Source organism: Bufo gargarizans, chromosome 2 (assembly GCF_014858855.1).
Source record: "Bufo gargarizans isolate SCDJY-AF-19 chromosome 2, ASM1485885v1, whole genome shotgun sequence".
NCBI classification, from domain to species: domain Eukaryota; kingdom Metazoa; phylum Chordata; class Amphibia; order Anura; family Bufonidae; genus Bufo; species Bufo gargarizans.
The window spans coordinates 470709073-470732007 of record NC_058081.1 but is presented as its reverse complement, the minus strand read 5'-3'; the positions used below and the strand labels follow the sequence as shown (position 1 = coordinate 470732007).

The 22935-nt window shown below is 41.4% G+C and overlaps 1 protein-coding gene and 1 long non-coding RNA gene across 6 annotated transcripts in view; one reads left to right on the top strand and one right to left on the bottom strand.

Moving 5' to 3' along the window:
• LOC122928331 overlaps positions 1-3615 on the bottom strand; it is a 42695-nt gene extending 39080 nt beyond the window's left edge. For both annotated transcript variants that reach the window (XR_006387874.1, XR_006387873.1), the window contains exons 1-2: positions 3543-3615; positions 2590-2689 (exon numbers count right to left, since the gene is read on the bottom strand). This is a non-coding gene — a long non-coding RNA (uncharacterized LOC122928331). The remainder of the gene's footprint in view (positions 1-2589; positions 2690-3542) is intronic.
• The window catches only part of SCUBE1 (signal peptide, CUB domain and EGF like domain containing 1), a 299572-nt gene that overhangs the window by 267300 nt on the left and 9337 nt on the right, over positions 1-22935 (top strand). For all 4 annotated transcript variants that reach the window (XM_044281074.1, XM_044281072.1, XM_044281073.1 and 1 more), the window contains 11 exons: positions 7879-8001; positions 8145-8264; positions 11779-11871; positions 17758-17874; positions 18038-18175; positions 18775-18978; positions 19487-19648; positions 19752-19919; positions 20084-20245; positions 20995-21192; positions 22172-22324. In XM_044281074.1, the coding sequence (XP_044137009.1) occupies positions 7879-8001; positions 8145-8264; positions 11779-11871; positions 17758-17874; positions 18038-18175; positions 18775-18978; positions 19487-19648; positions 19752-19919; positions 20084-20245; positions 20995-21192; positions 22172-22324 (1638 nt within the window). The remainder of the gene's footprint in view (positions 1-7878; positions 8002-8144; positions 8265-11778; positions 11872-17757; positions 17875-18037; positions 18176-18774; positions 18979-19486; positions 19649-19751; positions 19920-20083; positions 20246-20994; positions 21193-22171; positions 22325-22935) is intronic.

The window sequence follows — 22935 nt, the reverse complement described above, 5'->3', positions numbered from 1 at the left end:
CACAGTGCAGCACTGGTGTCCGCAGAAGAGGACCACAGAGCAGTGAGTAAAGCCAGTGCTAGGAGTGGTATACTCACCACTCCCTTTGCCACAATGGAAGTGCTCATTAGTTAGACTCCAATGTAGGTAGATGTGAGCTGTGTAGTACTCTTCACCTGTGATGTACATGTATGTCAGAGGGCACAAAGGGGTATTACAGTCAAATAAATATATGCCATAAATGTCATGGGCAGCATGGTGATTTGATAGTTAACACTAGTACTGATAGGTTGATTTGGAATTTACACTACATTGTGAGCCCCCAATAAATATATGCATTTTTATCAGAATGCTGCTTTTCTCTCATTTTTAATTTGCATAGAAGGTGTGAAATATAACAAGAAATGGGGAAGTAAGGAACAAAGGGACAGAATGAGGCACTTGATTAAAAGAAATTTCATAAAAATGTCTGAATGAATAAATAGGTAATTTATTACAAATTCATTGGAACAAGCTCATTATCAGGGGCGGAACTATTGCTGTAACAGCTAATGTGGGGCCCGCAGCAGCAGGGGCCCTGGGCTCTCAGGCTTGGGCCTCACCTGCCAGTGCACACACAGTAATGACTACAGTGTGTGTGTACTGGCAGGCGAGGCCCAGGCTGTAATAGAAGACACAATATCTGGAGTCTGACTGCTGTGTCTGTAATCCTTTAGGGCCCGGGACTCATTCCCTAACCTGTACTTTACCGAGCAGGCGCAATGCAGTGACATCATCATGCCTGCTGGGCTGTGTAGGAGAGCACCTGGGCTCCCCCGACCTGTGCTCTCTCCTGCTCAGCAGGCCTAATGATCTCACTACATTGTGGCGGCTGCTGCTGACGGAGTGCATGATGTGTTCCGTTCATCAGGGGAACAGGGCTAGATGAGTATTACTTTTTTATTTTATTAACACCACAGAGGCTTCACTACTGTGTGGGAGCACTAAAGGGGCATTCTTCTGTGAAGGGGGCACTAGAGGAAATTTACTGTATGGGGGCACTAAGGGAGCCCCCATACATGATGTGTGGGGCGCTAAGGCAACATGCCACTGTAAAGGCGGCACTAAGGGGGAAAACTACTGTGTAGGGGCACTAAGAGACATTCAACTGTGTTTGGGCACTAAAGGGGCATTCTACAATGTGGGGCACTAAGGGGGTATGACTACTGTGGGCGGGCACTAAGGAGGCATGCCTACTGTGAAGGGGACATTAGGTGGGGAAATCTATAGTGAAGGGGCACTGAGGGGTAAGAACTACTGTGTGGGGGCACTATTGGGGGCATGACTGATGTGTGGGGGCACTAAGGGGGCATAACAGATGTGTGGGGAACATTTTACTGTAAAGAGGGCACTAAGGGTGAATAACTACTGTGTAGGGGCATTGAGGGAGCGTGATTACCTTGTGGGGCACTGAGGAAGCATAATTACTATGAGGGGGCAGTAAGTGAGCACTCTACTCTGTGGGGCACTAAGAGAGAGTAACTACTGTATGGGGCGCTAAAGTAAACTTCTGACTCCTCCTGTTCAGTGCTAGTAAGCATTTTATTTTCATATTTTTTGCATGACTGTGGGTGGAGAGTTGTATGGCGATCGTGGGGGGCCTGGACTAGCCGAGGGGGTGGGGGTTGCAGAGTAGTTGTTCAGAGGGAGGTTCATCATATAGTCAAATCAATATAAACCTTATATGATATGTAATATGTAAAGGAAGGTAGCCGAGCCCTAAGGAAGGCCATTAGTATTGTTTAGGGACCCTGACCCCCTCATATAGCATCTATCTGGACATATAGGAACATGTCTGAACAAGGCTGACGTAGGAATTTCTATTTTTACAGTTCTTATTTGTAAGCTGTCAGTGACAGGTTTTGGACAAGAAACATCTGAAATGGTGTAATGAATTTGACAGACTAAACAAGCCCCAAGAAGACACTAATACACACAGTATTACATCCTTGACCCTGCTCATGTGGTATATGACACGTACTGGCTTCAACTTATTAGCAGACTAAACAATGAGCCAAAATAAATGTCTCATTCATCTGAGCGGCAGGTTCATTTTCACAACTGTTTGCTGACTACAGGCGAGAACTGGTCTTTGTGAACCTCATCATTATTGTAGGGTCACCAGCCATCAACTGTAGCATGGCATTACTGAAAGGAAGAGCAAATAGCTCTCACTGCATAGAGTGATAAACCCTAGTTGTTATACTTACTGGCACTGCTGTATTGCTCCCAGTGGCGTAGCGTGGGTTGCCAGCACCAGGGGTGAGCCATGTATTGTGCCCCCCCCCCCCCATCCCAACCTGTGGACACGCCCCTTTTACAGATAATGTAGTAGTCCTATATAACACCACAGATAACATGGTGGTAACTCTCTAAGTACAGATAATGTAGAAGATGGGTGTGAGGCCCCAGAATTCAGAACACGCACAGTGTGACCTGAAGTCTGGGGCCGGGATGCAACAGGGTGGGCCAAATTCTATATCCACCCCCCAACCCTACTGTGAAACAAATATGTGTTTGGATATTACATACATCACTACAAAATATACAGTATAATGCAGCACCACAAACCTCATCCATCCAGTGACATCTCCTGTGATGTACACTTTCCTCGGCGTCTTTATTTGGAGATAAGACCGCCATGACACCTTCTTGCAGCTGCGTCTCATCTCTGCAGAGTTTTATTAATATTAGTTGTTATTATTATTATTATTATTATTATATATATATATATATAATGGCCCACTCTGTAATATTAGGATATATAATGGGCCATTATATATCCTAATAATACAGAGGGGGCCATTATATATTATAATAATACAGGGGGGTCATTATATATAGTAATTATACAGAGGGTCCATTATATATCCTAATATTACAGAGGGGTCATTATATATAATAATTATACAGAGGGGCATTATATATAATAATAATAATACAGAGGGGGCCATTATATATCCTAATATTACAGAGGGGTCACTATATATAATATACAGGGGGGCCATTATATATTATAGCTATAGAGAGGGGCCATAATAAATAATAATTATACAAAGGCGCCATTATATATTATACATAGGGGCCATTAAATATAATAATTATATATTATGGCCCCACTCTATAACTATATATTATAGTTATACAGTGGGGCCATAATATATAATAATTATACAGGAGGGCCATTATATATTAGAATTATACAGAGGGCCCATTATTAATAGCCTCTATGTATAATTATAATATATAATGGCCCCTATGTATAATATATGACTGCCCCTTGGATAATTATTTTATTGAATGGCCCCTCTGTATAACTATAATATATATTGGCCCCCTTGTATAATTATTGTATATTATGGCCCCACTGTATAACTATAATATACAATGGCCCCCTGTACAATGTATCATGGCCCCTCTGTATAATATAAAACGGTGCCCATTCTTTCTAAATATATCTTCTCCTCTCCTCCTTTGTATCTTCTCCTCTCCTCCTTAAATAAAAAAAATAAAAAAATACTCACCTCTCTTCATCACCTCTTGTAGTCTTTGCTTTGGCATCCCGGTGCAGGCGGTCAGGAACACATCCCCCTGCCCTCCTGCGCCGCGTCATCATGTCATCGCGTCATCTCGCGAGACCTGGCGCAGGAGGTCACGGTGATATAATCGCGATCTCCTGGACTCCTGCGCCGCTCTACTGCGTCTTAAAGTTTCAGGCCAGGCGGAACGGAGGGGATGGGAGCATAGGCTTCCATCACCCTCATTTTACTGCCTTCTGCCTGGCGCCCCCTACAATTTGGCGCCCGGGGCAACTGCCCCCCTTCCCCCACGCTACGCCCCTAATTGCTCCAAAGATGTGTGACAGAACTGGAGTACTCTGGAGGCGACCATTTTATGGGGTTACTTTTCTCAGTAGAAATTAGCAAAGCATAAATATTCAATGGTCTATGAAGCATGACGTCTCTTCAAAGACTCCTTGTCTTGATTCTTTTACACTCTGGAGGAAGGGCACTGGTGACCACAAGCCAGTGTGGTATTGAGATAGAATCTACTTGTAGGACTTCCTGTGACCACCTCAGTACACGCTGCTACATGTACTCAAATAATGGTGGTTGTGAGGCAACTAAAGTATGTCAGCCTGCCTGATAAACAGGGGAATACTGCCATAAGAGAAAGAAACCTATAGCTTCTGCAGATGTGTGTACTGCAGTGGAATTTATATTAGTTTATATATAGATATAATTTACGTAAAACGTTTTGACACTTGCAAATACTTTGCATAAATTATCTTCAAATAATCCTGCATTGTACTCCAGAGCTGTAATCACTATTCTTACCAGAGATGTCATGTTACTTATCCTTTTCCTGTATCTCGAGTTCTACCATGTATTATACTTATTAGGAGGATCCCCATTTTTAAATGTTTGGGTCAGTTTGAACTTTGCCACAGCCCTTCCCTCCTCTGTATAGATAGGTTATATAAACTACTGTAAGGGTCATTGCATTTAATAGATATATAGGTGAACCATATTAGATAGCTAGAAGCAGCATGGCCAGGGAGGAGACTGTCCCTTTGTTTTCCAGTTGCATAGAGGCCACAGAGAATGTGCCACTTGTGCCCGCCTTTTAAACATTTAAAGAGCACCCTGTCAGCATGATCAACCCTATTAAACCAGGCATACTGCCTGGTACGGTTGATCATTCTGATTAAAACTATATTTTTATTTTGTTTGTTGCTTGTACTGCTACAGAGATTACTTTTATATTATTTTTATATTTATGCAAGTTGGTAGGAGCACCTCTACAGCTATGCCCCAGTGCTAAGTATACTCTCCCCCCCCCCCCCCCCCCATTGGATTACCAGCAAGTCATCTCGTCTTCCCCGGTCTTCGGGCGACTGCGCTGTGGCTTACAGACTTGGAGCCTGTGCTCTACATCTGCTGCTTTTTATTTCTTTATTAAAAGAAATCCAAAATTAAAAAAATAGCAAAATTTACAGTTTTCCAAATCTGAATTTCTCAAATTTCAAGACAAACTGTCATACCACCCAAAATAGTTATTTATTTTTACCATATGTCCACTTTATATAGGTATAATTTCTCAAATATGCTTTCTCTTATTTGATATGTTAAAAGTTTAGCAGCAACTGTTAAAACAAACTTCCAAAACCTGTTTTTTTAGGGACCAGTTTTATTCTATATATTAGAAATCCCTCAAAAATCACCATATAAAAAAAAAACTGCACCCCTCAAAGTATTCAACATGGCATTTAGGAAGCTTGTAAACCCTTCAGGTGTCTCCACAGGAATTAACTCAAGATAGAGGAGAAATTTTAGATTTTCACTTTTAAGCCCTTTTTAAAAAAAAAAAAACATCAAGTAATAAAAAAGAAATAAACCTCAATATTTATTATACTGATTCTGCTTTTTAAAAAATATCCCTAATTTGACCCTAGAATGCAACTTGACTGAAATACTCAGATATGAAGGTGCACCTTGTAGACTTTCAGGCTTTTTAGGATGTTTCTCAGGCACCAATTCAGGTTTGTAGAGGCCTTGAGGTGGCGCAACATAATAGCATACCAAAGGATACTATTTTGGGAACTACACCCCTCAAGGAATGTATCTAAAGGTGTAGTGAGCATTTTGACCACACAAATGATTAATTGAATTTGTTAGAATTATATTGTGAAAATTAAAGTTAACAGATGAAAAATCACCAAATTGTTACGTCATTTCTCCCAAGTACTGCAGTACCCCATAAGTGGTCCTTAACTGCTTTATGGCAAAGTGGCAGGCCTCAGAAGGGAAGGAGCGCTACTTGGCTTTTGAAACACAGATCTTGTTGAAAGGGGTTTGGGCGCCATTTACAACACAACCATTTACAACACCCCTGACATACCACTACAGTGGAAACCCCCAAGAAATGACCCCATGGAATTCAACTAGGGGTGTAGAGATGGTTTTAAATCCACAGATGTTTAATAGAATTTATTAACATTGGACCGTGAAAATGAAAAAGTACATTTTTTTTCAGTAGTATGTTGCTTCAGCCTTTATTTTTTTTTATTTTTCCAAGGGGTAAAAGGAGAACAAAGCACCCCACAAATGGTGATGTAGTTTCTTCCAAGTCTGGAAATACTTCCCTTTTTTGTGTGAGTTGTGCGAGGGCTTGCTTTTCATGGGACAACCTGTAGTTTTTATTAGTACCATCTTGGTATGCACATGGCTTTTTGATTGTTTTACAGCGTTAAAATGAAATGTTTGAACTAATCAACTTGATTCGCTGAACACTATTAAAAATCTGTTTTGCTTCACCATGTTTTATCATTCATAACATTTCATTTTCCATTGTGTGAGGTCTTGTTTTTTGTGAAATTGACTGTAGCTTTTATGGGTACCATTTTGAGGTACACATGACATTTTGATTGTCTCTTATTAAAATTTTTGCTTTCTGCCGCATGGCTATATACATTGTGGCGGTAAACTGTTATCTGTAACCCAATGTACAAAAGTGTCAGGTTACGTTGCGATCTGCCTGCACCCCAGAGAAATGTAGATCTCTGTGACCACGCTGTCATTAGACAGCTGCAATTACAGTAAGGATCCCTGAGGTCAGGTAAAGTGGTCTCTCTGCGTGTCATCGTTGTAGCGGGGTGCTACAATGATCCATTGCCGTGTAAAGTGAAAAAGCCGGCAGGGGAGCTTTCTTTTTTTATGTGAACGTGCCCCCTTGCTGGTTTTAAAATTAATTGTGACCCTGCAGTTTTTTTCCTTTAATAAAATAAAAAAATAAGTGAAATAAAAAAAAGCTATAGCTATAGTTACTAGTTTTAGCAAAAGTATAGCAGGCGACGTACACACACATCCACACATTTCCCCCCATTTTCATTCATAAAAAAATAAAATATAAAAATATATTTATTTGATTAAGGGCAGATTTACATCACCATTATGAATTCTGTTATTGCTTTCCGTTATAACAGACGGAAAATAACGGAATTCATAAGATGGAATTCAAAACGGAACTTTTAGAGGCATTCTGTTTTGATCTGTTATAATAGAAGTCTATTGGCAGCATAACAGATCTGTCTGGTTTCCATTATGCAGGATGGAAAAGAAAGTCCTGTCGACAACTGTAAAGGTTTCCGTTTTGAATTCCATCTTACGAATTCAGTTATTTTCCCTAATAACCATGTTATAACGGAATGCTGTAACGGAATTCATAACTGTAATGTGAACCCGCCCTTAGCAATAGTATAGTGAACTTGAACGTGTGTATAAAATATACAAGCAAAATGTAAAAACATAGGTATTTGTTTTAGCTACCGCATATTTAGTAAGTTAGGTTTTTATCAAATACATGTAAGTTGGCTCAGAAATTAGTTATTTCCAGTTAGATAGGCCCATTGCTAAAACTGAAAAATTGGTCTGGTAGAGAAAGGGGGTAAACACTCTGGTAATGCGACTATTAACTTTTTGGCAGCTAAGATTTAAAAAAAAACTATTCTGTCAAGGTTTTTTATTTATTTTATTTATCGGGTTCCCTCTATGGTATTACCGATATGTTAATCTGATGTAGGAAACAGTGACTGAACTATAAGAGACCAGGTGACCTGTTAGGGGGTGTGTCTGACAACAAGCTTGTTCACTGTTTCTAATAGTATCCAGCAGAACTGTGAGTGCAGCTCTGGAGTATAATACAGTCTGCAACTCGAAATCAATACAGGATAAGAAAACCACTGTGATGATATTCAAATGTGGACCTTCCCTTTAAGTACTGTATCCATGCATTTTATTTAGGTTGTTGCCATTTTTCATTGTGTCTTATGTGTAATGAAGTCATGTTTCCTTTGTGCAGACACTGATGAATGCAGCATAAATAATGGCAGCTGTGACGCCGCCTGCATAAACACTCTGGGAAGCTATGACTGTGCTTGTCCTTCTGGGAAGAAGCTGCATTGGAATAAGAGGGACTGCATTGGTGAGCTCATAGATTTTGGCGATATTGGCGATACACATTGACCTCTCCTTCACTCTGTATTATGCACTTCTAGCTGCTGGGGTCTTGGCTAAAGCTTGTATATCTTGACCAGTTATGTCTTATGGTTTTCTCTTTTTTCCTAGAGACGGCAAAATGCATCCCCAGCCACAAACCGACCCCAAAAGCTCAGCTCATCTGCAGTAAATCAGCAGGGATAGATAGCTGCTTCTTGTCCTGCTCGGCCAACACTCTTTTTGTACCAGGTTTGTAAATTGGACAAGGTATTTAATAAAAGGAGCGTAATAGGTTGACATAAAGACATGCCCATGAAGAACCCCTCCGTATACTGATATCCAAAATGCCTTTCCTCTACAAGTAAACACTGTGCCCCTGTTCTTTCTAAAATCCTAGTTTCAGTTGACCAAGCATCTCATTATAAGGGCCCATTCACACAACCGTATTATTCTTTTAGCATCCGTTCTGCAATTTTGTGGATCGGATACGGACCCAAGATGCGGACAGGAAACTGTGCTGCCTGCATCCGTACTTTCGTTCCGCGGCCCCGCAAAAAAGATAGAACATGTCCCATTCTTGTCCATTTTACAGACAAGAATAGGCATATATCATAGGGCAGGACATTCCTATCTGCAAAAATGCGGAACGCACATGGATGGTGTCTGTGTTTTGCAGATCTGCAATTTGTAGTCTGCAAAAATGGATACGGTCGTGTGAATGGATCCTAAGCGAGATCTCCCACCCCATTTAATGTTAGTTGCATGTCTTTGAACAGTCTCCAGCTGTCCAGTATAATGTGGGGCCAAACTGAATCCAGTATTGAAGATGTGCTTTTACAAAGGATTGTTCTATTTCCTATGGGGGAGATTTATCATCTCCCTGTGCCAAAAAAGTGGTGTTAAAAAGTCACAAACTAAGACCTATATGCGACATTTTATTAAAAAAAAAAGCAGTTTTTATATCACATTTCATGCCCCATTTCCCACCCAGCATGGGGGAGATTTAACCAGACTGGCGCTTTCTGCTCGGTCTAGATAAACTCTGCGCTGCCAGAGGATGTGCCTGTCTGTGCATCTAAACGGAAATCTACAACTGCTCAGAGCTGCCGTACATTTCTGGCTTCATTTGCGTAAATGAAGATAAGTTTGTTAAAAAATTGGTGAGGGCAGCGTAAAAAAATGTCTTTTGGGACTTTTTTTATTTTAATATTAAAAGTCGCATTTAAAATGATTATTCATCTCCCTCTATGAGTAAATCCAACCCTTCTGATTGAGATGTGGTTGATAACCTCATCAGAAATCAAATCAAATGTTGTGCGCTTTTACCGCAGTTTGCGGTGGTTTTGTTTTACAGTAACTCGACTCTTGTTTTTTGTTTTTTTATATACTGTAGGTTTCACCATTTCACCTGTAAATACTACGTGCCCAGTTATCGCATTGCAGAATGTGGCAAATCACATTTAAGGCCTCTTTCACACGACAGTATGTCCAGGCCTCTTTCACACGACAGTATGTCCATTTCAGTGTTTTGCGGTCCGTTTTTCACGGATCCGTTGTTCCGTTTTTTGCTTCTGTTGTGGTTCCGTTTCCGTTCCGTTGTTCCGTTCCGTTTTTCCGTATGGCAAATACAGTATACAGTAATTTCATATTAAAAATTGGGCTGGGCATAACATTTTCAATAGATGGTTCCGCAAAAAACGGAACGGATACGGAAGACATACGGATGCATTTCCGTATGCATTCCGTTTTTTTGCGGACCCATAGACTTTAATGGAGCCACGGAACGTGATTTGCGGCCAAATATAGGACATGTTCTATCTTTAAACGGAACGGAAAAACGGAAATACGGAAACGGAATGCACACGGAGTACATTCCGTTTTTTTTGCGGAACCATTGAAATGAATGGTTCCGTATACGGACCGTATACGGACCGCAAAAAACGGCCCGCAAAACGGAAAAAAAAACCGGTCGTGTGAAAGAGGCCTAAACCACATATGCGGTTATCTACCAGACCTCAACCACATTGTCTGAATACCCTAAACTAGTACTTGCTTTTGCAGCTCCTGCTTGACATTGAGTACTGCTGCGTAGATCAGTTATAACCAGAGGAGCCTGACCCAGTTTTAGTACATTTCATGTGTATCCAGTGAAAGAATTACTGTGGTCTAGGTGCATTACTTTACATTTACCAAAATTTTAATTCATCTACCATGTTTTGCCTATGCTGCCAGTTTATCAGGATGCAGTATTTCTGTAACGCATACACAAAATGTGAAAAATCCCAAAGATTCCTCTGCTAATTTCCTTATCTCTTCTAAACCTATCCTGTCTCATATTTCAATCAAAACTTTGAGTAATGTATGAAGAATTCTATAGGTTATCTATTCTCTCTGTCTGTAAAGCAACTGACTGCGGCAGAAGCCCTACCCCACTACGCTGGCTGCAATAGGGACCACACGTATAATACTGGGAGATATGGACTCAGCAGTATAAGATGACAGCTTTGTGGGCTGAGATTCATGCTGATGGCCTAAGGCAGCTGTTAAAGGGGTATTCCAGCAGAATAAAAAAGCTTGACCATGGGCTGCAAATGCTTTAAAAAATAAAAGCGCTTATACTCACCTCACTGATTCCCTGTCAATGCTGTTCCTTTGGTACCTGGGTCCCTGCTGTGACCAACTCCTGTGCTGACATGTTAGGTAATGGCTGTGAATGCTTCCCAGCCAGTCATTGGCTGCAGTGATTTCACATGTTCTCTTTTCTACAGCCTTGTCTCCATGGTTACAGATGGTATCATACTCTGTTCCATATCCCCCTACCTCTTGGAAAATACATTCAATACTGAAAGTTATGACTTGGGCTGTAAAAGGGCCCATTCACACATACCATTCATCCATAGGTCAGTTCCACAGTCCCACAAAATAGATAGGACATGTCCTATTGGGTCCGCAAAAAAACTGATACAACACAGACGTCATCCGTAATTTCTGCGGGTATGCGTTTTGTGTAACGCAAAATACATACGGTGAATACATACATACAGATGTGGACCCGTTTACTTCAATAAGGCCGCAAAAGATGCATCCTTATGTCCGTTCTGTGGCATCCGTAAAAATATACAACATTATATACACACTATTCTTGACCACATTACAGATAAGAAAAAGGACTATTCTATTATTGCCCGGACGTTCCGTTCTACAAAATGCGGAATGGACACAGCTGGTATCTGTGTTTTGCGGATTTGCAATTTGCGGACCCTATGGCCTAGTTTTATATGAGAGATATTGCACTTTTGGTGTAGTTTGAGGGTACATATAAATGACTTTGTAATTTGTATACACTTTTATTGCATTGCAAATATAGAATAAGCAACTTTTGACTGCCAATAGCAAACTTATGGAAAACTGATAAAAAATGTTAGCTATGGAGTAATAAAAAAAATACTTTCGAAGCTGGTTTTACTCCTTAATGGTCCTGAGCAGCCTTGAGCTTTAAAGGGGTATTCCAGTGCAAAAAAAGAAAACTTTCCCCTGGGCTGCACATTCTGTAAAAAAATTACAGATAGGTGAGGTGAGTAAAAGTTCTGTTATTTTTTACAGCATGTGCAGCCTGGGTGAAGACCTTTTTATTAATTTTTTTATATTTATTTTTTTATGCACTGGAATACCCCTTTAAGATCTGTAATAAAGCGGAATGGACTAGTCCTGTAATGTGCGGCATTGACAGTGCTACCATGCTAATGTTATTTTCTATCCCTAGAGTCTGAGAACAGTTATTTGCTGAGCTGTGGCATGCCTGTGCAGCAGAGCAAGGCGGTCCTGAAGCGCAACTCAACACTACCAACATGCTCAGGTAGGTGATCCAACAATGTAAATATTCAATCACCTACCATGTTAGAATATAGTTATATATCTTTGTGTTATATGCTATAGATTTTTGGAGCAAAAAAAAACCAGTGTATTAGATATTGTTGCTGCCTTTACTAAGGGACCTAAGGGTGTGGATTACTGGGAGGGCGTGTGGCCTAAATGTGACTTGTGCTAAAATAAACCAAAAAAATCTTCAATAAAATACTAGACAACCTGAATAATGGGCAGTTTTCACTCCTCTGCCTCAGTATCACATTTAGCCCAGTCCTAACACTTTTATGTACAAGCCTTTTGTAGCAATCTTAAAGGCAATGTGTCATCAGAACATGGCCGATTGTTTATATCATGTTTTTTATGTTAAACATATTTTTAAATACATTTTTGAGATGTTATTATAATTTTTTCATGTCAATATCTATATTTAAAAAAATCATACAATCCTGCAGTTTTCACACTGGCCACTAAAGCTGGCCATACACATTAGACGGCTATCTCTCCCGTCTTGCCTTCTGGCTACCCCATATACATACACTTACACACTTTCGGCTCAACTGAATGTATCTGTGTATCCTGTAGGGAGAGAGAAGAAAGTTTTTGCCAGACTGTTCTGGTGGTGGCTTATCTCCCGGGAGAACAAAAGGATTGGGTAAAAATATTAGTTTTATCAGATCCTTGTCTTCCCTGACCTCATCTGTCAGGGGAGAGTAGGGTGCTTGCCAAACCCGCAGTTCTCTGACAAAAGTATAATGTGTATGGCTAGCTTAAGCCTAATAATAGCTTATTGGTCGGTATAGATAACTTTACTGTAGTTATTTGCTTATTATTACAGACAGGATTAGAATGACAGATATCACCTATGTATAGATGGCAAAAGATCCACCTTTCACAATAGGTGATATCACAGCTTCCACATCTACTTCCTGCACAGATCGCAGAGCATGCTTAGAAAATTCTCCCATAGAAGGTATAGGAAGATAAGGTCCCTTCTTGTCCATTGGATCTATGGCCCATGGTGGCTGCTGTAAAGCATATCTCTAAATGCTGTTAAGAACAGCTCAGGCAAGATGGCAGCCCCCATAGTAATGGACTGGCAATATTCTGAGAAATGATTGAATGTAAAGGCCTCTTTCACACGGGCGAGATTTCCGCGCGGGTGCAATGTGTGATGTGAACGCATTGCACCCGCACTGAATCCGGACCCATTCATTTCTATGGGGCTGTGCACATAAGCGTTGATTTTTCACGCATCACTTGTGCGTTGCATGAAAATCGCAGCATGTTCTATATTGTGCGTTTTTCACGCAACGCAGGCCCCATAGAAGTGAATGGGGCTGCATGAGAATCGCAAGCATCCGCAATAAAGTGCGGATGCGGTGCGATTTTCACACATGGTTGCTAGGAGATGATCGGGATGTTATAAGGGAAAATAATAGCATTCTTAATACTGAATGCTAAGTAAATTAGGGAAGGAGGGGTTAAAAAAAATGTACTCGCCTCATCCACTTGTTCGCACTGCGTGGCTTCTCTTCTGTATTTTTCTTTGATGACCAGGAGGAAAATGACCTGTGGTGACGTCACTGCACTCTTTACATGGTCAATCACATAATCCATGATGATGGATCATGTGATGGACCATGTGATGTGCGCAGTGACATCACCAAATGTCCTTTTCTCCCAGCTCATCAAAGAAGAAGAAAGAAGAGAAGCCGGGCAGCGCGAACAAGTGGATGAGGTGAGTTTAAACATTTTTTATTTATTTTTAACCCCTCCATCCCTAATTTACTCAGCATTCTGTATTAAGAATGCTATTATTTTCCCTTATAACCATGTTATAAGGGAAAATAATAAAATCTACACAACACCTAACACAAACCCGAACTTCTGTGAAGCATTAAAACGCTTTGCACTCGCGCAGAAAAATCATGCATTTTCCCGCGACGCACCCGCTTCCTATCTGGCCCTCACACGCGACGCCCGTGTGAAAGAGGCCTAACTGTTTTGGTCTCAATAGTAGGGTAAGTAGTGCTTTTCCCTATCTGCCATAATTGTGGGCCACTGGGATCCAACCAGTGAAAGAGGCTACCAATGAGTATTACATGCACAACTGGTTGTTGTGTGCAGCACACAACCAAAATAGGTCACCAAGTTTTCATCCTTCCTTATTATTATTATTATTATTATTATGGGAAGGATCCAGGGCGCTGTTCAAACATGATATAACACAAAAAGGGTACAATAAGCATGGACTAACTTTTTGAAAGACTGGTACAGAGGTGAAGAGGGGGATACGTGTGAAAAATGTTGTAGACGATGGGTGAGGAGCAAACGAGGGGAGCAAAGAAGGCGGTCTTGTGAGGATCAGAGGATACATGTGAGAATTAGTGTTGATCGCGAATATTCAAATATCAATTTTTTTTGAGAATATCGGCACTTCGCTAATCGCGAATATTTCGAATATAGTGCTATAAATTCGCTATTTCAAATATTCATATATATATATTTTTTTATTGTTATATTTTTTGCTTTCCAACTTCTCAAAAGTAGTTCTTACCTGTCCTTAGGATTCCTGGCTTCCTGGCTGCTCCAGTCAGTGCCCGTTGCCACCTCTGCCGACTTCCGTGCTCATGGAGCGTCCCCATCACCATGGGAACGTCTCCATACTAGAATGTACTGTCGGATTTGAGAATTACGTTGAAATCGCAATTCGATTAATACAACTTGAATTAATCGCATTGCGATTTCAACTTAGCACTGCTATATTCCATATTCGTTAATTCTAGCCTAATACTAATATGGACTATAGCAGTGCTAAGTTGTAATCACAATGCGATTTAAACTTAGACCTGGTTTACTATGGTTGGCTTGGTAGAATTAGCGAATATGACAAATGTATTTGTCATATTCCTCAAAACGAAGATAACTAAGTATTCTCCATCTTCGTTTTAGCTCCATATTCGTCAACTTCGCTAATTCTAGCAATCAAATAGGAAAGTTGACTATAGAGACAGCTGTGTTTAATTCGCTATGCAATTATATTACTTTTTTTTTATAAATAGAATAATTATAATAATTATCAAGTATTATAATTATTCTATTTATTTAAAAAAAAGCTAAGTAATATAATCGCATAGCGAATTAAACACAGCTAGCTCTATAGTCAACTTTCCTATTTGATTGCTAGAATTAGCGAAGTTGACAAATAGGTAGCTAAAACGAAGATGGAAAATACTTCGTTATCTTCCTTTTGAGGAATATGACGAATACATTCGTCATATTCGCTAATTCTACCAAGCCAACCATAGTAAACCAGGTCTAAGTTGAAATCACAATGCGATTAAGGCTACTTTCACACTAGCGTTCGGGCGGATCCGTTCTGAACGGATCCGCTCATAATAATGCAGACGGAGGCTCCGTTCAGAACGGATCCGTCTGCATTATATTAGCAAAAAAAAGCTAAGTGTGAAAATAGCCTGGGACGGATCCGTCCAGACTTTCAATGTAAAGTCAATGGGGGACGGATCCGCTTGAAGATTGAGCCACATTGTGGCATCTTCAAACGGATCCGTCCCCATTGACTTACATTGAAAGTCTGGACGGATCCGCACGGATCCGCACGCCTCCGAACGGCCAGGCGGACACCCGAACGCTGCAAGCAGCGTTCAGCTGTCCGCCTGTCCGTGCGGAGGCGAGCGGAGCGGAGGCTGAACGCCGCCAGACTGATGCAGTCTGAGCGGATCCACCTCCATTCAGACTGCATCAGGGCTGGACGGCTGCGTTCGGGTCCGCTCGTGAGCTCCTTCAAACGGAGCTCACGAACGGAAACCCGAACGCTAGTGTGAAAGTAGCCTAATTCGTTATATTAATCAAATTTCGATTTCAACTTAGCACTGCTATATTCCATATTCGTTAACTTCGTTAATTCTAGCAAGCTGACCCATTAGAAACCCTGCTCTAAGTTGTAATCGCAATGCGATTAATATAACTTGAATTAATCGCATTGCGATTTTAACTTAAACCTGTTTACTATGGTTGGCTTGGTAGAATTAGCGAATATGACGAATGTATTCGTCATATTCCTCAAAACAAAGATAACAAAGTATTCTCCATGTTCGTTTTTGCTCCATATTCGTCAACTTCGCTAATTCTAGCAATCAAATAGGAAAGTTGACTATAGAGACAGCTAAGTTTAATTCGCTATGCGATTATATTACTTAGCTTTTTTTTTATAAATAGAATAATTATAATACTTGATAATATCGAACCAATAGGAAAGTAGCCTTAAGTTATAATCGCAATACGCAATTATTTAAATCGCATATTAGTCGCGATAACTAGAATAATGACGAATATTCGATTTTGACAAATATGAAACAAATATTCTAGCGAATTTCGTCGAAATCTAATATGGCACCTCCCGCTCATCACTAGTGAGAATGTATTGGAAGAGCAGGTCAGAGATGTGAGGAGTGCACAGATTGTGCATGGCCTTGAATGTTGCTGTTAGTATTTTTTGCTGAATGCACTGTACAATTGGGAGCTAGTGAAGGGATTGACAGAGGGGAGAATCAGAAGAGAGACGAGGAGAGAGGTGGATTTACTGGACAGCAGAATTACAGGGATGATTTGGAGGTGTGCAACACTGTCGGATGGGAGGCCACACAAGAAAATGTTGCAGTAGTCCAGGCGGGAGATGATGACGGCACGCACTAGCATTTTATGTTGTTGCTACATATTGCCTGAAATGCTCTGACTATTTTCCTTCAGATCACTTGCAACATGTTAGCAATTTATTTTAGGTTTAAAGGGTATTTCAAATCTTAAACTGCAGCTTTTTTTGGTCAAATAGATGTTGCAAATCCTAAATTGCTCACTGCCAAATCACACCTTAAAATAGTTGTGTGACTTTAATGTAACAGCAAGTCACAGACAAATTACACATATACAGCAGGCCCAGAAAAGGGGAGAGGAGTGGTGGATGAGTGGTGGTAGCATTCATGGTGGTAGTAGATGCTCACTCTGAAGCTCCTTGGGTCTGTGCAGGTTTCTACCCTCAGGGCACACCCTGAGTTTTGGGGAATCTCCTGGTAAATCAGGGACCCCTTGGTGTTGGTGGTTTACTGCAAGGTGCAAGGCATGGTCCCAGATGAAGTGACAGTGCCGTGACAATGCGGGTGTTAGTGCAGGCAGTGAAGAGGCTGGTATAACAGGTGAACAGTTCTTTACTGGCAGATAGCATTAAAGCACAACAGTCACAGTTCTCGGCATGCATGGCCCTGCAGATCTTACACAAGTTGCTGTTTCTACAGTTGGTTAACAGGCCAAGTTATTGTTTCTCTGAGTTAATATTTCTAACATTGCACTTTTCTCTCAAGTTCAAGCATCCAGACATAGGGGTGCAACTCATCTCTTTCTGCACTCCTCTAACTTTGTCTCTGTAATCACAGTGTTGTGCGATGATTTGAACTGCGGGATGTAACCATTAGCAGATCCTCCATCTGCCTCTGAAGTATGTCCAGTCTACTGAACCCTTAAATCTCCTGAACAAATGATTTGAGGAGTCATGCAGACAAGTTATCTCCACAGGCTTTGTTGCATGCACCACCTTTTAACACTGGAATGCACCAAACATGCCTCTTTTGTTCCCTCAGAGGCTATCTTATAGACTTTTTAGTTTCTCTGGCTGGTTCTCTATCCATTGCTTCCTTCTTTCTCACCATACCACACTGAACTCTACTCCTGCCTATGGGGAGGTGTCACAGCCCCACCTAGCAACGGGGAACAGACATACTACATATAAAATTTTAACCCCTTTAGCAGTGGAGCACTGCACTTGCCTTAAACTTTATTAAGAGCATTGACTTTTCCATAGATCCCATAGGACACCCTATAACCCAGAAAGCTCGGTTCAAGATTAAAGATGCCAAGTGTCACCTGCGTCCACGGGGTAAAGACAAAACCAGAGACTCTTTAAAGCAGTCACTGATGGGTAAGTTATGCATATGGTGCATTATTGCACTGCAACCACGTTTCCCATAGCAGCCAATGGAAATTGCTGCCTGTTGTCATGTTGGTTGCAATGCCAGTTTCACAAGCATCCCGATGGTGTAACCTGTTGTATTACAGCAATATTGTTACCCATCATTTTACAGACAGCTGCCATGTTACATATGTGAACCTGAAATGCGACTCCTCTAAGAAAAAAAGAAGAGGCCGTAAATCTCCATCTAAAGAGGTCTCTCATATTATTGCAGAATTTGAGCTGGAAGTGAAGCGAGATGAGGTTTCAGGTAAATATACTTTAACTCAACTTTTGTAATGCTACAAGCATCATAGTGAACAGATGTATTAAAGGGACACTGGGCCTATAGTCTACATTTACTGTGCAGATGAATGTATTGTTACCTGGTATCAGCCATTTCCGCTCTAGGAGAGGTTGACTGTACTGTTTTTCAAATGGATGAATGATAGGAAGTTCAACGAAATGTCTTACCCCATGAGCTCTGGTTTCTTCAGTGCTGAGACCTCCAGAAACACTGACATTTCTTAATGTGTCCCCCCACCACCACCACCACCTTAAGTGCTGGATTTCATCCATCTAAAGAGGACATTTGGAAGGAGAAAGTCCAGCTATTTGCTGTCAGCCAATCATCATTGCTAAAACAACTCGTGATGTTGGTTGGCTGAGACAGACCTCCCACAATGCTCCTCTCTGATGTTCTTTTTAGTTGGATGCCGGCACAGTATGTGGCCTTACATGGCAGTGGCTTGTTGTCAGACAAACCCAGCTCTAGACTATAATACAGGCTGTATATCCGGAACAATGCAAAATGTGATGTATTTTCAATGTTGCTCGGCTCTATATGTAGATGAATTGTTTTCCTCTTAGACTCGTGTAATGCAGACTGTGTGCGGAAAAGGATGGAGCAGAAGTTACAGGCTGCCATTAAAACTCTGAGAAAGTCAATCAACAAGCAGCAGTTTTACATCCAGTTCTCGGGTATAGACTATGAAGTGGCACAGAAGCCAGCTAAAGGCACTGACAACCAGGAGGCATGCAGCACGGGGCAGGTCCTGCAGGATGGAAAGTGTGGTACGGATAGATATACTTTATATCCAGTATGTCTATGATGATGTCACGTGTGTAAAATCCAACCTCTTTGAAGACCTGTGATGTCATCTGTCACTTGACTCATTGTGTTTGTTATGGAGACTCTATGGCTCCTATGGGCACCAGTACATGTAAGGCACATATTGGCATTTTATCAGCCTTCTGGCTCCCTGTGTGATAATGTGCTGTGGTGCACAGTAAACATATGGCACCACCACAGTTCATCTCTCTCCCTCTGCCTCTCCCCTTAAAGCAGTTGTCTTATCACGGACAACCCTTTTAATATGGAAGCCACCAGGACAGTAAGCTGGTCACTGCAGATCCGGGTCCCAAAACCCCCAGCAAACAGCGGGAGCAAGACATACATTTCCTCAGTATGGGAAATGTTTTATTACATGGTGGCCATACAGATGACACTCACCCTCATCTGTGAGAAAAGCGCCCCGTATATCAGTACCATAATATAAAAACAGCACTCCTTATTTTTCAGTCACCTGTGGGGCAGGCACATACTACAATGGAGAGACCAATCACTGTTCCCCCTGTCTACCCGGAACATACCAGGACATGGAAGGCCAGCTGTCATGTGAACCTTGTCCAAGTAACGATGGCATGGGCATTCTTGGAGCAAGAAATCTGTCTCAATGTGGAGGTAAGTGATGGTGGGCACACCTACTAATGACGGTGTCTTTAATTTCAGTTCTTGAGTTTTCAGATTTCAGCCAATCCCATTTAACATTCTTTTGCTCCTTTAGGGCAGTGTCCCCCAGGACATTACTCTGCTGATGGATTCAAACCATGCAAACCTTGCCCACTGGGCACTTACCAACCAGATCTAGGACGCACACTCTGCTTTCCATGTGGAGGAGGATTGATCACAAAATATGAAAGTGCGGTTTCTTTCCAGGACTGTGAGACAAAAGGTGGGTGATGTATTTACCATTTAGTGCATGGTGCCACCTTTTACCATAGCTTTGCCCAGTAGGCACCATTTTATGGGGATGTATGACCCTTTAATGTAATCTGCTGCACTATTTTCTTTGGTAAATTCTGTATTTTGTTCATTACTACATTTGTTCTTTTCCAGTTCACTGTTCTCCTGGACATTTCTACAATGCCTCCACCCACAGATGTATCAGATGCCCAATAGCTACTTATCAGCCAGAATTTGGGCAGAATTTCTGTATTACCTGCCCGGGGAATACCAGCACTGACTTTGATGGCTCTACAAATGTGACACATTGTAAAAGTAAGTTGCATTGTCTGGGGAAGGGCTACAGTGTTGCCAAGATGCTTTTCCTTGTCTCTGCACCCTTCATTCTGTCGGTGGGGATCCAACCCCAAGGACCCCCGGAAATTGGCTGTTGTGGAGGCTCCGGTACTCCAGTCAGCGCCAATGCCTTTTGCTAGGTCAGTGACACTATGTTCATCGGTCACATGGCTAGGCCCAGCTCAGTCCCATTCACTTGAATTAGCCTGAGCTGCAATATCAAGTATGGTGCTGTCCTTGGTAAGGTGTAAGGAGTGCTGCAGCCTTTTCAAACATCGGGGCAGTGCCAGGGATTGGATCTCCACCCAAGTGATATTGATGAGCATTTCTCCTGGAAAACCCTTTAATCTAAAATCTGAAGTATATGCAAATTTTGAAAAAAAAACATACACACACATTTATATACATACATATAGTGTATGTTTATGTATGAGTGCTCATTCATAATGCTGGTTCCTCTGAGGTGGAAGTCTTCAATATACAGGAATACACTGCTCCATATGCTGCAGATATCATGGCATGGTGTGCACGGGTATTAGAGGCCCAAAGCGGCTGTGTAGGCTCCATCAGAGAAATGTATGGAGGCCTGTACACCAAGGCCTCAATGTCTCGGAGATCTCAGTAACCAGTGCCAATTATCTGGATGCAACATTAATGGAATTTATCTGGACTGACGTGTTCATGACTGTTTCCATAAAAGTCCATAAAATGCAGCTTTTTCTTCACAGACCAACACTGTGGAGGGGAATTAGGAGATTACACAGGTTATATAGAGTCTCCCAACTACCCCGGAGATTATCCAGCCCATGTGGAGTGTATCTGGAACATAAATCCCCCTCAGAAAAGAAGAATATTGATCGTGGTTCCAGAAATCTTTCTACCAATTGAAGATGAGTGTGGAGATGTACTAGTCATGAGAAAAAGCGGTAATTATTTATTAAACCATTGGCATTTTTGGTTTACACCTGTCATTTATTTTAGGCATGGCTTGCATGAAGATGTTTTCCAGGACTACAATAGTGATTGCCTATCCTAATCAGATCTGTGGTGGTGTGACTCTGCCACCCATGCCAGTTCGCTGACTGAAGGGCCAAAGGAGACTTGAGCAGACATTGGCTCTGGCAGTAACATAGTAACATAGTACATAAGGCAGAAAAAAGACATTTGTCCCTCCAGTTCGGCCTGTCCATCAGTAAAGTAACAAATTTCTTCAGTGGAGGTCGCACTGTTCAAAACTAGTATTATTTTGTGTTAGGGAGAGTGGGAACATCAGAATATCAGGGGCTCATCTTGAAGTTGATGCATCTAAGGTGGGACACAAATGGTGGTTGAGACATGTAAGGGCTAGGTACGCCTTTGAATGAGGGATATAAATGGGGGCACACCTTGTGTTCGAAGCATGTAAAAAGGAGCACAACTTGAAGGGGTTGTCTCACTTCAGCAAATGGCGTTTGTAATAACTTTCTTTACATGCTAAATGCCATTTGCTGAAGTGAGACAACCTCCATAAGGCATGGAGGGAACACCTCCCAAGACATGTAACATGTGAACAACTGTTTCAAGCACAACTTTGTCCCTCACGCAGCAGAACAGAAGTTGCACCCCGCGGAAACAGAAATGGGTACAGTCTGCTAAGGTTTAAACCCATGGTTTGTGATGAACCAGTGTTTTTTTTTTTTTTTTTTTTTTTTTTTTAGGGGCCATACAGAAATAGTAATGTGGAAAAGTTCTCCTTGTTCTTTAGTTCCTCTGCGCAGCCTCTAGATGGTGCTATCTGCATTGATAACAATGAATTCATTACGGTCCTGCTGAACACAACCTGAGTGCCTTAGATATAAGAAAAGACAGAAACGATGTTATGATATTTAGGCGAAATGATTCAACCAACATAACAATTTTTTTCAGCTTCTCCAACATCTATAACCACCTATGAGACGTGTCAGACATACGAGCGACCTATAGCATTCACATCAAGGTCACGCAAACTATGGATCCAGTTCAAGTCTAATGAGGGTAACAGCGGGAAAGGATTTCAAGTGCCTTATGTCACATATGACGGTATGATCTGCTTACATCTATCACGTGACATCATGTTTTATGGCCATATAGAAATTTCTCGCTTGTTATACTGAATCAGGTTCCACAGTGTAGCAATTAGAGGAGGTCTGACCCCCACCAATCTTGCATTTATCACCTTTCTGCAGATGTCCAGATTGCGTGGTCTTCCTCCAATTATAAGAGTGCTCAGCTGTTTCCGTGCCTGCCATAGACTTGTATGGACTAGGCTGTGCCTCTGCTTTCCTGCAGATAAGGGCTCATGCACACGACCATCTCGGTCTTTGCAGTCCAGAAATTGCGGATACGGAAAACACGGATACTGGCTGTGTGTGTTTCCCGCATTTTGCAGAACGGAACGTCCTGCCCTCTATAGTACTGTACTATCCTTGTCCGTAAAACAGACAAGAATAGGACATATTCTATTTTTTTGCAGGCCGTGGAACAGACATTAGTTTAAGACGGCTACTAACAGCTTTTCAGGGCTTCCTTCCTAATGGTGGGAGAGCCCATTAAAAGTATTATTATATCAGTGAGAGACATGTCATAAATTTTCGGTAAAGAATCTGCACTGAAAATCTGCAGCAGTTTACAGTACAATGTGTGGATGCCAT